General features: G+C 37.2%; 1 protein-coding gene across 3 annotated transcripts in view; it reads right to left on the reverse strand.

Moving 5' to 3' along the window:
- Window positions 1–14,271, reverse strand: part of THUMPD2 (THUMP domain containing 2) — a 37,806-nt gene extending 23,535 nt beyond the window's left edge. For 2 of the 3 annotated variants that reach the window (XM_020913668.2, XM_020913662.2), the window contains exons 1-5: window positions 14,135–14,271; window positions 8,231–8,366; window positions 6,512–6,918; window positions 5,529–5,606; window positions 2,765–2,817 (exon numbers count right to left, since the gene is read on the reverse strand). In XM_020913668.2, coding sequence (XP_020769327.2) covers window positions 2,765–2,817; window positions 5,529–5,606; window positions 6,512–6,918; window positions 8,231–8,366; window positions 14,135–14,260 — 800 coding nt within the window. In that variant the 5' untranslated portion in view covers window positions 14,261–14,271. Of the gene's footprint in view, window positions 1–2,764; window positions 2,818–5,528; window positions 5,607–6,511; window positions 6,919–8,230; window positions 8,367–14,134 lie in introns of those variants that run through there. The other variant, XM_070477252.1, reaches the window with a different exon arrangement.
- Window positions 14,272–17,709: the final 3,438 nt, after the last annotated feature.

The raw sequence follows: 17,709 nt of genomic DNA on the forward strand, positions 1-17,709 counted from the left end.
GTCCCTTTTGTAAGTTTGCCTTTTGCTCATTTGCACCTTTCTCTAAAGTTGGAATAAAGCTTGACACTGCATTGTCTAAAATAATTTGTTGAATGAACTGCTGAAGCAGAGGACTGCCCAATGAGTTCACTGGTCTCCACTATGTATCACTTCATACTTGATCTTCTACCCCATTATTGCTAATATCGGTGTTTCCGATATTGGATTTGGTACAGATTTTCAAAATATTATTTCTATGTTTCTGGTGCAGTGAACAACATTTCCTTGCAAATTTCAATGCACTTATCTATTTTATGTAAACAATTTATTGGTAAGACATGACGTATGATTTCAAAAATCAATGCTTGGTTGTTTTGGGGTTAGGCCTGTTTCAAAGCCACTCAGAGGGCTCTTCTACCAACATTACACAAAGCCACAGTGTTTTCCAAACCCTATTTCCTTTCATCATTTTCGTTCTGCTCTTTAAGCTATCTTGTTTTGTCTGTATTTATTGCAAGCTTCTTAAGATCTTAGAATTAGATGAGGTATGTCTTTTAAATAAAACAATGTAATTGTGTATTTACTATTATGATAAAGAAGCCTGCATGATAAAACTATGAGAGGCTGTTTATGTTAAAAAGGTTTTTCAGGAAATAAAATTTCACACTGTAAATAGTACCATATCCAGAGATTTGGAATCTGGGATATAAACTTTGTGGGTAGAAGAATTATAAAATAATTTGATCAACAAATCTTGCTTCAGCAGGCCAAGTGCAGCAATTATCTCACTACAAAACACATTCAGTTCAGTTCAGTCGCTCAGTCGTGTCCTACTCTTTGCAACCCCATGAATCGCAGCATGCCAGGCCTCCTTGTCCATCACCAAAACACATTAGGTAAAACCAAAACTGAGAAATTACTTTCACTCTAGACACACATACACACACACACACAAATAGAATTGGTATGGAAAACTGTCTTTGTCCATACACATTACAAAGTCCTTTTCTACGCATAGGGGATTTATATAGAATCTTTGAAATTTTTGACTATTGTGTGCATACTTTTGCTAATAGAGTTTTATTTTATGGGAGCCAACTCTATTAATATGTGACAAAAGGGAACCGATTCTTATTTTGCTTGGACAAAATTAATCTGCTATTACTTCAACAAAAGGGCCTCATTATATCAGTAAAATAAAATTATTCAGGGAAAAGAACTGGTCAGAAATAAACTCTTTGAAAATAAAAATAATTCTCTACTTTTATAGAACCTGGCTAATGTGTTTATTCGCAGTTTTAGCTGGCTTTTACCCCAATACAAAAATAAATGTGGCTTTTGATCCTCTTGTCCTCATATATGAATTTCTTCTTTATTCTCTTACACACCATCTATCACCAAGTTGGAAGACATTCTCATCTCCATCTCTAGCCTAGATCAGTCCCCTGAATCCCAGATCTTTACCTTCAAATGTGTGTGGACACCTTTCACCTGGAAGTACTGCAAAACTTACAGATATAAACTAAGTATACTCTCCCATCCCTGTATTTCATATCTCCATACATTTCTTCATTTTCTTAGGCCATTTCCTATCTACAATATATAGGGTATCCCCATCTACATCTGCAGGGGTTAGGGCCTGGCACTCCAAAAGGCACTGAGGTAGGGAAGCCTGGACACCTCGTAGGTATAGATGTAAAATAGTGGGTTAGGTTTGGTCTGGGACAGTGGGAGGATACTGGAGTAGGTGGGGGCCAAGGGAAGCCAACAGGGCCTTGAGACATGTGATGACCTCGTGTGTGTTAAAGTGACTACTGGTGCATGAATTTTTGTAATCTTGAGGCTAGTGGGGCCTACCCTATAACTAGCACACAGCGAGAACTCAATCATTCAGCATTTCTTGAACATCCACAATGTCCTCAGCACTGTGCTAATCAACTGCAATGGTGCACCATTTGATAAAACTGTTATAATGACCTTAAGCATTCTTTTTTACATTCTGATTCGGGCTTACACATGCAAAAATGTGAGCTTAGGGTCAATGGGATCTTTTTATGATTTTAAAAATATTCCATACCTAGAATCACCTAGAGAAAAGATATCTAAATCACTATATACATGTAAACATGGCTATGCATATAAAATGTTTTGAAGATGCTAACAATATTTACATGCTCCCAAGAAACTGCAAATCACTATTTCCATCATCCAACCATCCATTCCTTCCCAAAGCATCTAAGAAAGTACTGCTGTATGATAAGCAATCAATATTTCTGAATAAGAAAGTGAATCAACTGCATTTATTATTGTATAGTACCCAACATAATGAGGGAGAAAACCTGAAGAAGATTTTAAAAACTGGAATTACTCTCCCATTAAAAAAAAAAAAAAAAAACTGCAGTAAAATGTGAAGTATGTTCAAGATGAACATTAAGAACTGTGATGTATTTTCTATTTTAATGAAAAATCCAAGAGGCCAATGGACTAAAATTTAGTTTAAATGTGGGCCCGTAAAAATAATTTAATTAAAAAATAGATATGATTTTCAGTATGAAACATGTAATCAGTCGATTATTGTGATCAAATCTTTCACAACTCTAATCAGTCCAATCAGGATCCAGTAAGTTCCATGCAAATACTTAACTGGTTCAAGCAAAGAACTCAAAGGCTTTTATTTAAGCTCCCTCTGATATATCAGTCTTTCATACTATGAATAAAAACACAAAGTTTTTAGTTTTACAAATTGTCCTAAGACACAAACCTGAAGCTTAGAAATAATACCTACCTGAACACAGGAATTCCCAGCACAGAGTAAACGTCACTTAGATGTATAAAGATCTGAAAGAACAAATACCTAAGTTAGAATGGACCAAGTAATTCATTACCCAATGAGTGACAATTTGAAAGCTTCCATTTTGAACCTATACAACCTATATTTTAATAAGACATTCCAAGGCCTCTTCATATTTGAAAAAACATTCCATAATATTTTTTATTGAGCAGAGGCAAAGTAATTTTAAGTACATCTCATAGAAAAATTGTGAAGTCAATTTGGTAAACAACTTATATTGAGAATCACATTATGAAGAACTCAAGATCACTTTTCTTTACAGCTATTCTTTGAATTACCTGAACTAAATTAGATTTTTAAGCATTTTAGGTTAGAGACAACTACCTAAATCCACCCTAATTCTAGCCTCAGGTAAGACTTGATACCACAGTTAACAGAAAACCTGCTTAAGCCAAATATACGGTAGCAAGAGTGACCTTTCACTCTCTATTATTTATAGGGAGTGTCTTTTTTTTCTTTTTTAAATTTTTATTGGGGTACAGTTAATCCACAAGCTGTGCAACTTTCAGGTGTATGGCAAAGTGCCTCAGTTATATGAAGGGTTTATTCCTTTCTGTCGTCTTTCTTGTTATTTTCCCCCCAGTTTTATTGAGAAATAATTGACATACAGCATTGTCTATTCTTAAGGCATATAGCATGAAGGTTTGATTCATGTATATTGTGAAATGATTATCACAATAGGTTCAACTAACATCCATCTTCTCATGTAGATAAAAAGAAAAGCAAAAAAGGGAAAAAAGAATTTTCTCACCATGAGGACTCTTAGGATTTACTCTTCACAACCTTCCTATACCACACAGCAGTGTTAGCTATAGTCCTCATGTTAGGTCATGATGAGGATTTAAATGCCTCACATTTAATTAGTAGCCCACATAAATTTTAAAAGAATCGTCCTCCTTTAGCCTGATGAGGTTTATGGAATATTCTAACCCTGCTCTTTGACCTCAACAACATTTGACTCCTGATACTTTTACTCCAAAGGTATTTTAATATAGTTTAATCAGAATTATTCCAATATTGATAAGCTTTTACTAAGAAAATAATAATCTGGAATGAATTCCATTTAGTTGAATTCTTTGATCACTGAAGCTAAACTTTCCAATTTTTTTATCTTATTCATGTTAGCAAAGCTATTGATTGATATTCTTTTCTATTTAACAGTTAAAGTTATGATATATTGATATTTTTATATATAAATGTTATCAGGTACAGCTTTTTGTACTATGAAGTTTTCTGGTTTAATTATACAGAACAAAATTTGCTAAGATTTGATTCTTCTGTTAGTTTTGGTCACACAGATTTTACTGTGTGTGATTCTGTTGTCGATTTTGTTTCATGTTGATTATTTCTACCAATAGCTATTACTTGCATTAAATGGATGATAGGAACTAAATTAGATATATTTGTTTATGAGCTAAACTATGAGAAAACTATAGTTCTGAGACAGTGAGATGGAGTCAGGGAGAGATGAGAGGAGGAAACCAGACAGAAGATAAGAAAACTAGAAACGGGGAGATGAAGGAAGACACGCTTATATGAAAAGATTCTCAGCATCAAAGTATTTTGCAAAACAGCAGTAAAGGATATACACTTGGCATGACTTTTTAAAAGCAAAAAATATCAAATAACAAAATAGAAAGCAACACAAAGTCTTCTGATTTGGCTGGCAATTACTCCATTTAAAGCTATATAAAAATAATCTACCAATTAATGAATCATAAAAATGACTACTGGTCAAACTTATGGTTCTCAAAAAATATAGAAGAACATTTATTATAGTTAAGAATTCATTTTCCCATGTGTTTACTTTGTTCCAATTAAAAATGGTATAACCTCATTAAATTAATTTTGAAAATAGAGAAAAGGGAAAGAAAAATAATCTGACAAGCCTAATAAAGTCACTATTAACACAGGTCTTTTTGTTATCCAATTTTATTTTTTACATTAACTAGAATTTCTTATTATAGACATTTATTATGTATTATAGTGATTATAGGAGAAGGCAATGGCACCCCACTCCAGTACTCTTGCCTGGAAAATCCCATGGATGGAGGAGCCTGGTGGGCTGCAGTCCACGGGGTCGCTAAGTCGGACACAACTGAGCGACTTCACTTTCACTTTTCACTTTAATGCACTGGAGAAGGAAATGGCAACCCACTCCAGTGTTCTTGCCTGGAGAATCCCAGGGACGGGGGAGCCTGGTGGGCTTCTGTCTATGGGGTCGCACAGAGTTGGACACGACTGAAGCAACTTAGCAGCGGCAGTAGCATAGTGATTATAGAAGCAACTCTAGTGTTTAGTTTAACTGCGACTAAACAATTCCATTCCAAAAGTTCAATTTAGAATGAGATGTTTTCACAGTGAAAACTACTAGCAAAAGAATCTGCAGTATTCTATTGCTAAGGAGGAATCAGACTGCAGGATCCATGTAGACATGACTTAAAACTTTAAGGCAAAGTTAAAAAGCACAGTAAAAGTTGTTGACATTGCAGCTGTATTGTAATAACTTTGAATGGATACAGATGGCTATTAGACTTGTGATGATTTTATAATGTATGCAAATGTTAAATCACTGTGTAATTCACATGAATCATAATATTTTATGTCAACTACAATTCAATTAAAAAAAAAAAGAATAGTTGGCATTGTCTTTAAAGAATTAGGTTATGAGCATTAAAATAAAATGAACATTCATTACCTCCAAATTTGGATTCCTCAAATCTGCTTTCCATCCAAACTGTTTCATAAGAGCAATTCCAATTACTCTTCCTACCTCCTGAAAAGGCAACAGGTTAAAAAAAAGATAAGAGTACTAAAAATGAAAATTTTAAGTTTAAATGTAAGCAAAAAACTAACAGAGCTTGCAGGGAAATCAATCATACTATCTGATGGTAATTTAAGGTTACAATATTAAAATACTACACGAAAGCATTTTCTATTCAAGGCAATGAGGGTGCATTGTACTTCTTCCACCCCAACAAATCTTACAGTATTGATGTTTACCTGTGTATAATCTCTCTCGTAATTTCAGACACATGAAATAACCAGATTGTGGCCTGATAAATATGGTCATTCTGGGTTAACAGAGGCAAACTGAAAGATGAACTGTTTTAGCTATGGCAATCCTATATGTTTAAAAATTACCCGTTTAGTAGCATTGGATTCCCACCAAAGAGCCTGTCTGTTTTTAAGACTGGCCCAAGGACCCACGCCTATGCCCTCTCTATCACCAAACTCTGCAGCGGCCGTTTGTGGTTTCTGCTCTCCTTTTAAGTGCACCTCTGTACCTCAGTCTGGGTCCTGGGAAGATCCCGCATGTAAGACCTGGCACAGAGCAACCACTCAATCAACACAGAACCGAACTGAAGAGAAAGCCAAAAAGCTTAGGGTCATGATATTAGAATTTCCAAATGTAAACAGTATCTATGAGTTTAAGGAAACTTCTAGAGAGAAAATAAAAGGAAGTCTTTATGTAGACTGGCACAGTATTCCTCTTAAGCACCTGAGGTAAAGTTAAGAAGGAAAATGCATTTTTAGAAGAGATTTAGTTATGTGCGATTAGGCTGAGGGATCTGTCTGAGCCTGGTTATGTATTCTGTGAAAGGTTTTCACCTCAATTTTGATCTAAAAAATAATTAATTCTTTTAGAAAATGGGAACCCACTCTGGGGGGCAAGTGTACCTGCGCAGTAATGATCTTTGCAATGGCGCCACTGCAGCGACAGGAAACTCTAAAAGTTAAGTTGCTCTGGTTACGAGTATCAACAGCTTCCGTTATATCATTCTGAAGTTCTTCTTGAAATTTTTCTCCTTCAGTGATAAAATTTCCTTGCTCCAATATTTTTTCTTCTATTTGTTTTTCCAGCTGGCATTCCTTAGTCTCTTGTATCTCTTGGATTTGTTCCGTTTTCAATTTCTTAGCAGTGATATCATCTTCTCCCACTTTTCTTTTGAGTGGGTTAGCATTTTTGTGAGAAAGCTTTTCCTTTTTTGCATCAAGTTCAAGAAGATTCTTCCAAATTGAAATGGCATTCAACCAACTTTCAGGATCATCATTTATAAGTCTTTGCAGTTCATTAAATATTTTTCCTAAATAAGTAAAATCTCAGTTTATCCTTTACTGAAGCTATTCACACCCTCAAATCCCATTACCTTTATTTCCTTAAAATAAGAAATGTTATTAAATTGTTACATGAATACTGATTTCCCTTTTATCTAGAACTTATATAATTTAAGAATATTGTGCAGAATAAAGTTCATTCACGTATTCCATACTTAACATCAAACCTGTTTTAAAATTCCTATAAAGTTACCTTTACTTTAGCAAGATCATTTGTCCTATGATAACATATGTATCACTTCGATATACACAAAGACATACAATGTGTGTTGATCTCTAAAGTAATGCCTATAAAAAATTAAGTTTAAAAAATAGAGTAAACTGCAAAATAGAGCTTAAAAGCAGAGCAACTGAATCTTGAGACTATATTAGACCACAAAATATTAGCACAGATCATAAAATGAGCTTCCATAAAGTAACATTTCAGATACACAACTCATTCATAATTTAGGAACTGGCAGTCATGCTTAGTAAGATGTAATCTTTTCTTGATAAACAAAAGCCATCAAGATGATCAAAGAGCAATTACTGTAGTTCTTTAAAGACAAAAGTGTGTGGAATATTGGGATGAGATTATACTGACCTTACAATATAATACCCTAGGATTTGTTTTAAAACAATTTTTCTGCCCCATCTTGATTTCTCACCATTTGAACTGTTCTTGACACAGTTTATTATAGACTATGTGATGACATGGTTTCTTGTGCACAAGCAGCAATCAGAATAAGGTTTAAGGCAATGTTTTATCCTTTTTTTGCTTTTGTCAATATCTTTACATTATTTCAGCAGCATATTTATAAAAGTAGGGAGTGGACAAGAAATCTCTTAAGCCCTCTTTAACTCTAATGCTTTATCAATTTAAAGTTCCCAAAACAGGAAATTTTACTATGTAGTATTTTCCAATTATATCACTCATCAGGTAAAATTTATAAGTTCTGATCAATTATTTAAATCAATGCATTTGGGGTTATTACATGCTCCTAAATCTAAATAAATGCACAAACCACATATAGCCTCAGAGAAGGTGTCTGATCATAACTCTCAAGGAAGAAACGTGACTTAGGACACTGAAATCTCAGAAGGAAGGCAGCACATTGGTCAAAACTTGTAAAAGAGACACAATTAGGTGATAATATGCAGGAAATACAGAAAAATAACTAATTAATGATCTCAGGGGTATGAATGATTCTTAAAAATGTGAAATGACTACATATTAATGCCAAGCAGAAGACTTTGGAGTGCACTATATCATGTAGGTAAAAGCAACAGGCATACACTTACCTTTATTTACAGAAGAAACAGGAAATGGAAGCTGCTTTTTAATCAGCAAAAATAACCTTTCTGCAGATTTCAATTGTTTCAGCATATTCAAGTCAGAACAGGTGGTGAAAAAAACTTTTCCTGAAATGTATTCAACCTAGAGATAGAAAAAATACATATTAATGTAGTTCAATGTCAGAGCAAGAATCATTTCCCTTCCCTCCCCCTTAATGCATTAAAACATAGCATCGAGACTAACAATAATAAAAATGCCTCTTTCTGAAGTATCTACTATCTACCGGAGAAGGCAACGGCACCCCGCTCCAGTACTCCTGCCTGGAAAATCCCATGGATGGAGGAGCCTGGTAGGCTGCAGTCCGTGGGGTCGCGAAGAGTTGGACATGACTGAGCGACTTCACTTTCACTTTTCACTTTCATGCATTGGAGAAAGGAAATGGCAGCCCACTCCAGTGTTCTTGCCTGGAGAATCCCAGGGACGGGGGAGCCTGGTGGGCTGCCGTCTATGGGGTCGCACAGAGTCGGCCACAACTGAAGTGACTTAGCAGCAGCAGGCACTCTGAATATGTTTTTCCCCCTCATCCTGTAACAACCCTCTAAGGGAGATTTTATCATCTCCATTTTATAGATTAGGAAATTGAGGCTTAGAGTGGTTAACTAATTTGTATGAAGTCACATAGTCAGTGACCAAGACCATAATCTTTCTGTGTTACCTTTTGGAAAGTGTGTGTGTGCACACTACTAAAAAAATAGAACACAAAATACTGATTATCAAATCTCACACAACTACTAAAAGTGGGCAAAGGAAAGGCAAAATGGATAGGACAAATTAGGTGTCTAGACCAAGTTTAACCTAATCAGTAGGTATTTATTAAATATCTACCTCATGGTCTACAAGGAAGCATACAGTATAAATCCTAAAGATGAATAATAATGTAATAGGCATATACTAACATACAATTAAAATGTAAAATGTATAAGACAATAGCTTGCATTAAACCCAAGAGAAAAGTACAATGTTAATAAATGTTCTTATAAGTTGCAGGTACAATAAGCATTACTAACGATGGAAGCCATCATTAGGAAAAGTCTTGGGAAAGAATCCTATAAGATTTGGTAAGAGGGATTCTCACAAAAGAATGAAGGGGAAATGCAGAGGTGGGCGTGACAACCTGGCTGAAGTGAACTGAAAGACAGCAAGGCAACCTTTGCTGTGTGATGCTGACTGATGGTGTCAGGTAGATGGATGTAGTGTAGCTCAGGCCCAGCTTAAAAAACGGTCACGGTTTTACTCCAGATGGTAATGGTTCGCCATTATAGACTTTTGATGAAAACTATGACAGCACTAAATTAGCTGGAAGAAAGATTTCTGTGGACGGGGCATAAAGGACTGAGTGCTGAGTGTGATGCTGGAGGGAGAATTAGATTACTGAGGAAGAAATAATGAACCACTTGGCTGTGGGAACCGGACAATGGATAGAAGCAAGAGTATGCATCAAACTGAAAGAGGCTTTCAAGACAGGACAGATATGTGGACAAAGTCAGAGAAGAAAGGAAAATGAAAAGAGCACTGATTCAGAGTCAAATGAGGTACAGCACATGATGCTCAATGCCAATGGAATCCTGAACCTTTTGGGTCAGCCCACCCCCCTCAAGTTCAGGATGGATGTGGATGATCCTAGCATTCTCCTTTTAGCAGTGGCCACAAGCTAACCAACATGGTTTGAAGTCATCTCCTAGGACTGAGGCAACCATGGAATCAGGGGTGTTCCATGTGTATGGGCAGCTCCCACTCAGTGGGAACTTGAACTCCAAGTGTATGGTATGTTTGATCTGACCTGTTCTAACTAAGCTTTTAGGATGGTAATTTCTAAAGTTACATGCTAGCTTGATGAAGAAGAATCTCTGTTGGGGAAGCCCTAAGTTGATGACAATTAAAAATCCCAATACTTCTATAGTTACAAGATTAACAAGTTCTGGGATTCTGATGTATAGCATGGTGATTTTGGCTAATGATTCTGTATTACCTAGCTGAAAGTTGCTAAAAGAGTAGATCTTAAATGTTCACATCAAAAAAGTAATGCTGATTACATGATGGGATGGAGGTGTCAGCTAATGGTATGGTGGTCATCATTTTGCAACATATAAATGTATCAAATCACCTTAAACTTACATAATGCTATTATGTATTATGTCTGAGTGTGAGTGTGAAGTCGCTCAGTCCGGTCTGACTCTTAGTGACCCCATGGACTGTAGCCTACCAGGCTCTTCCGTCCATGGGATTTTCCAGGCAAGAGTACTGGAGTGGGTTGCCATTTCCTTCTCCAGGAGATCTTCCCAACCCAGGGATTGAACCTGGGTCTCCCGCATTGTAGGCAGATGCTTTACCATCTGAGCCACTAAGGAAAGCTGTATTATGTCTATTATATCTAAATAGAGCTGGAAAAACAAATAAATTAAAAAAACCCCAAAGACGTTAACTACTAGCAATGTACCTAAGACAGACGGAGAAGCAGGGAATGAAAAGAATGTTTAGGAATCAATATTTAAGGGGACAATGAAGTAACTAAAACAAGGACTTCTGGTTTTTATGACTTACTTCTTTCTCATTACAAAGGTGACATTTTCCCACTAAAGTTAAAATTGAATATATACCTCAAAATGCTTAGAACTTGGAAACAAAGTTTTAAAAGGTAAATTTTCTTGAAGTTTAAATTTTGTTACTTGATCTAAAAGTATAGTTGATATTAAACCATCACATGAAATAGCAGATTAAGATTCTGGGGGAACTGAAATAAATATTTTACTGTAAATGTATAGTTCTAAGATTCAAGTCTTATAAACAAACTGATACAAACATCTAGACCAGTGATTTTTAACCTAAGTAGTCTAGACATTAAATTAGTTATTTAATAGTACAAAGATCTTATCTTTTCTCATTTACTTGAGTACCAAGGGAGACAATTTATATAATGAACTTCTAAAAATATTTTATTGGAGGGGGGTGTGGAGAACAAAAAAAATTTTTTTGACTGAAAAATCAAGTTAATTAAGAGGACCTAAAAGGTCCTTTAATCTACTGGGGTGCTCAATCATAAGAATAATATGTGTTTAGTCACTTAAAATGTTAAATACATTCTAAAAATCAACACCAACACTGGTTTATTCTGTTTATTAAAAAAAATTTACATTAGGCCTACATTCCTTTTATAAGAAATGAGCATGTAATCAGAAGTAGTTTATGAAATGGTAAAACAGCCACTGTGAAAATCAATCACATGTATGAAAGTGCTTTAATAGTTCACCTTTTGTAAAGTACTGTATCTCAAACTAGTAGAAAAATGAGTTTTGGTGTATACGATTTCAAACACTGCTGAAGCTACTGTTACTCATTTTCTTTTTCTTTTTTTTTTCATTTATTTTTATTAGTTGGAGGCTAATTACTTTACAATATTTAGTGGTTTTTGTCATACACTGATATGAATCAGTCATGGATTTACATGTATTCCCCATCCCGATCCCCCCTCCCACCTTCATTTTCTTTAGTTTATTGTCTGTAACTGATCATATTCAATTACAATAATTAGGGATGACTGTGGCATTTTAGAATATTTCACACTAGTATTTGTTACTCGAAAATTTATTTATATATCCAATCTGCTTTTTCCATTTGGAATTAAATCATTAAAAGTGTCTAAAACCAACTGGTTTTATGTCTAACACTTCAGAAGATGAAATAACAGCCTTTATTAAAAGAAAAAACAGCTTTGTTGTCAGCTAGAATATCTAAGCAGTTAGTATTTTTGCCTTTCTTTTAAAATTTAGGGAGTTAGATCTAATGATCTTTTTGCCAAGGCAAAAAGGTAAGGTATAGTTAACAAGGAGATACCAAAGTTTTCCTAATTCTACAGACGCCATTTAATTTTGGAATTGATTTTAAAGTGCTAGGTGAAGGACTGAGGTGGTGTGTGAGCTTTTGTGTTTCATTTTAGAAGAGAGAATTAAAAATATATATTTTACTTAATTTTTTAAAAAGTATCCAATCTACAGGGAATGCACAGAATCTTCAGAGAACCTTATGCAATCATCCCATCGAATGAAATAACCGAGATAACTTGACTATCTGCTTAACCCTACTGTGTGGGCTGGTTTGCTATGTGGGTTTATAAAGGCTGATTAATCAACTGACCGGGCCTCCTGGCTCGCTGGCATTGCGGACACCTCTACTACAGTGAATTTTATCTTCAAAATTACTGTTTCTACTTTTATTTTTATAATAACAGTATTTAACACATTAAACAGAATTACAAAGCTTAATTTTACCCAATATATTTCTTTAAGGAACGCTATACACTGCATACTAGAGTATATATTCATATGCTATAAATTAAATATTTAAAAATACCCAGGAACCTATAAAGAGGCTTGACCCAACACGGGAGGAAAAAAATCAAACCTGAACGTGACCAAGTGCCAGCTATAACTTATAGGACTCCAATTTATAGGAAATACAGAAAGTAGAGAAACATGCGAAACTACACCATGGAGGTGCAAATGGCGAACACTGAGAACAAGCAGAGAGGACCAGCTTTCTAATAGTGAGGCATACGCGGGTTGGGTCAAGCCTTCTATTTTTCACACCAAGAACTCTAAGTGAACATTAAAAAAAAAAAAAAATCAGTGCATGATGTCATGACTTCGCGGTGTTTAAGGAACTGGAACCGGGTGCCAGCCTGCCTGGGTTGAACATGATAGCATGCCTGATTTCACAGATAGCTTGGGTTTGAATCCCAGCTCTGCCATTTTCGGGTTCCATGACGTGAATATTTTATTGGACTTCCTTGTGCTTCATTTTCCATTTCTGTTAAATGCGCAGCTTACCTCAAAAGATAGGGTTGTTGTGAAAATTAAGTGTCTGACATATTAAATGCTTAACCCATGTCAGCAGTTGCTATTATATTGTTGCTTTTTTAGACTAGTTACATTCAACACTCTATGACGTTCGGTGACTAAAACCACAAACGGCAGTTAGTCTAAGTCTAATAAGACTGATGTCATTCTTCATGATCCTCTCTATCCTCCTCTCCCCAATCATCATCACAGAAACTCCTCTTATGAGCTTTCAACACTTCAGGAGTCCTCGGAGTGGAGTGGTCAATTTCTTTCAATAAGCTGTCATTTTCCAAAAATACATCATTCACACTGTCATATATAATCCCATCAAGACTCTGGAACCTTTTTCTATTACATCCTTTCCCTGTTTTCAAGAAACAGACTCAGCATGTACTAGAACGTAAACTGATGTTTACAACTTTCTTCATTTCATCGAAATTAACAGCGTAATAATATAATAATACCAGCAACTGCTAACTTCCTTCTCTGAGGCATCCTGGAGTATTTTTCTAGCTACTATTTACTGAGGATTTATGCTGTACTTTACAAAACCTTTATCATTGAATGCTCCCAACAGTCCTATGAGATAAACACAGTGTCAGGAAACTGACAAAAATAGCTGAACCTGACGATTATATTTGCATTTAAAAGCTGAAGAAAGAATTCTTACAGGTCTAATTCTAATTATAGGCACTATCAAACATTTTTCTTTTAAAGAATCTAGGAAGTAACTCGCATCAGTCGCTCTTTAAAAAAAAAAAAAAACACTTCAGCTGTGACAGTGAGAGATGCGCAGGGGGAAAGGGCTGGCGGGTCTCTCTGGCAGTAACTAAAGGACCTGCCAGCAGAACTCCGAGGGCCAGGCCGTCGCCTCCGTGGGATCGCGGGCAGACAGCGCGGCGACCGCGTCGCTTTCGCGGGTCGAGGACCGACCCCAGCGGCGAGGGACCACGGGCAGGGGCGGGGCCTGGGCCGCCCCGCTTCCCGCCCCGGCTCGCTGCGAGGCCGACTCACCTGGGTGGCAGCCAGCCGCTCCCGCACCTCCCGCATCAGGAAGGGCTCCAGGCCGCGGCCCGCGGTGCAGAAAAAGTGGGCGCCCGCTGCAGGCCCGGAGCGAGGACCTCCGGGAACCACCGCCATGGCAGCTCGGGGTCACGTGGCCTCGGGTGCGCGCAGCGCGGCCCCGAGGTCCCGGAGGCGGCGCGCAGGGGCCGAAGGGCCGGGTGTTGCCAAGGGCGAGCCAGGCCTGAAGGTCCCAGGAAGGTCTGATCGGCTGGGAGCGGCCCTGTGGGTCTCCTAGGTTAACTGATTGGAACCTGGTTGATTAGGCATCTGGAATTATTTAGACTCACAGGTGGAAGGGGTGTGATTGGGATATAAAACTGGGCTATATGGACATAGACGGTGGCAGAGTTCATTTCAGAAAGAATAAAGACTGTCATTCATCTGTTAGAGCCTTAGCAGATGCTATCATGGCACAACTTTGCCTCTGATATCATGACTTCGCTGTGCTAAAGAAATGAATGATGACTATAGGAAAGCAGCATAAAATGTGAAAGACTGGAGGGAATAACTGATGGCGTTGCTTAAAATACCCATTAGATTTTACCCCAGTTCTTCCCTGGTAGTGAGATAGGGGATAAGATTACTGGTTTGTGCTAATGATGAGACATCCTATTCCAACTGATTGACTGTTGGTGTATAAAATAAATGAATAATATTTTCAAATGAATATTTTTAAGGCAGGAAAATGAAGCCTTAAAAATGATTTCCCTATAACATCTGTAACTGCTACTCTTTAAATCACTATAACAAAGGAAGATAGCTCAGTAATAGGTCCTTTTGTTGTACCTTGGAGAAAACAATAAGTGGGAACTTGGATAAGAAGTTGGAAGGTGGATAAGAAGGCAAGTGAGAGTATAAATAGTGTACTCTTATTTTTAATCTTTGACTATAATAATATAAACAGGCAATAAAAAATATGATATGCATTAGCGTGGGCTTCCCAGGTGGCACTAGTTGTAAAGAACCCACCTGCCAATGCAGAAGACATAAGAGAGGTGGGTTTGACCCCTGGGTAGGAAAGATCCCCTGGAGGAGGGCATGGCAATCCACTCCAGTGTTCTTGCCTAGAGAATCCTTTGGACAGAGGAGCCTGGCATCTTACAGTGCTTGGGATCGCAAAGAGTCAGACACAGACTGAAGTGACTTAGCAGGCTTGCACGCATTAGCATAACTTTAAAACAAACTATATCTCTTACATAACTTTTAAAAATAAAGGTGTGAAATATTTTTTAAAAAGGGGATATACTATCATCTCACTCATCTGCATAATTTTCAGATAGAGGAAATTGATGCTTAGAGAGGCTCAGGGACATTGAGTAAGGGACACAGCTCAGGCTAGAACCCAAGTCTTGATTTATACTGTACATACTGAGCTTTGTTCCATTCCTACCAACTCCCTCCCCTCATCTCCATCCCTCCCTGCTGCTCTCCTAAGATAAGGAGCCAGGCTCTGTCTTCTCCAAGCACTGGGCCAAAACTGGGAATTCCTAGGCCCATGGAAATGTCTATTTCCATGCTCCAACAAAATGTCTTTATATTCATAAAACAGGTAACATTTCTGCACTAAATTAACTATCCAGTCTGGGCCACCTGATTTGATTGACTCTCTTAACAGTATTTGAAGAGGTGATTTTTTAAACTCTGAATTTTAAATTGACAATGAATACATCACTTGAAGACTAGAATTCATATTATTTAATAAACAGAAAATTAGCTCTGTAGTTATATAAATCAGATATACAGAAACTACTAAATGTGAATCTCTATCAAGTGTATCTCCTGTTCTTCACAATAGAATATCAAGTTCAGTAAGTGGATATTCCTCCACTCTGCCCTGCCTCCTACCCAGCTCATGGTCCACTAGGACATATTGTGAAAATTCTTACAGAGTCAGGTTTCATGAGCTTTCCAAACTTCAATCCTAAAACTCTGAAGCCTTGGCTCAGCCATAGTTCTATCCAGGAGAATACATTGCTGGCCAGCCTGAGGCTGGAGGAGTTATTTCTTCTTCTGTCTTGAGCAGCACTGCCATGACCTGGCCCCTACTGATCTCTCTATCTCTTGATATCAACTCATATAATTTATGCTCCAATAATTTGCAATTTTTTAATGTTTAATGTTCTGATAAACAGAGGGCCTGAAGAACTATGGATGGAGGTTTGTGACATTGTACAGGAGGCATGTTTCAGGACCATCCGCAAGGAAAAGAAATGCAAAAAGGCTAAATGGTTGTCTGAGGAGGCCTTACAAATAGCTGTGAATAGAAGAGAATCGAAAGGCAAAGGAGAAAGGAAAGATATTCCCATTTGAATGTAGAGTTTCAAAGAATAGCAAGAAGAGATAAGAAAGCCTTCCTCAGTGATCAGTGCAAAGAAATAGAGGAAAACAATAGAATGGGTAAGTCTAGAGATCTCTTCAAGAAAATTAGAGATACCAAGGGAACGTTTCATGAAAAGATGGGCACAACAATGGACAGAAATGGTATGGACCTAACAGAAGCAGAAGATATTAAGAAGAGGTGGCAAGAATACACAGAAGAACTATACAAAAAAGATCTTCATGAACCAGATAATCACGATGGTGTGATCATTCACCTAGAGCCAGACATCTTGGAATGCGAAATCAAGTGGGCCTTAGGAAGCATCATGAGGAACAAAGCTAGTGGAGGTGATGGTATTCCAGTTGAGGCTATTTCAAATCCTAAAAGATGATGCTGTGAAAGTGCTGCACTCAATATGCCAGCAAATTTGAAAAATTTAGCAATGGTCACAGGACTGGAAAAGGTTAGTTTTCATTGCAGTTCCTAAGAAAGGCAATGCCAAAGAATGCTCAAAGTACCACACAATTGCACTAATCTCACATGCTAGTAAAGTAATGCTCAAAATTCTTCAAGCCAGGCTTCAGCAATATGTGAACCGTGAACCTCCAGATGTTCAAGCTGGATTTAGAAAAGGCAGAGGAACCAGAGATCAAATTTCCAACATCTGCCGGATCATCAAAAAAGCAAGAGAGTTCCAGTAAAACATCTATTTCTGCTTTATTGACTATACCAAAGCCTTTGACTGTGTGGACCACCACGAACTGTGGAAAATTCTGAAAGAGATGGGAATACCAGACCACCTGACATGCCTCTTGAGAAATCTGTATGCAGATCAGGAAGCAACAGTTAGAACTGGACATGGAACAACAGACTAGCTGCAAATAGGGAAAGGAGTACACCAAGGCTGCATACTGTCACCCTGCTTATTTAACTTATATGCAGAGTATATCATAAGAAACTCTGGGCTGGATGAAGCACAAGCTGGAGTCAAGAATTCTGGGAGAAATATTAATAACCTCAGATATGCAGGTGACACCACCCTTATGGCAGAAAGTGAAGAAGAACTAAAGAGCCTCTTGATGAAAGTGAAAAAGGAGAGTGAAAAAGTTGGCTTAAAACTCAACATTCAGAAAACTAAGATCATGGCATCTGGTCCTATCACTTCATGGGAAATAGATGGGGAAACAGTGGAAACAGAGACTTT

Source organism: Odocoileus virginianus, chromosome 2 (assembly GCF_023699985.2).
Source record: "Odocoileus virginianus isolate 20LAN1187 ecotype Illinois chromosome 2, Ovbor_1.2, whole genome shotgun sequence".
Taxonomy (NCBI): domain Eukaryota; kingdom Metazoa; phylum Chordata; class Mammalia; order Artiodactyla; family Cervidae; genus Odocoileus; species Odocoileus virginianus.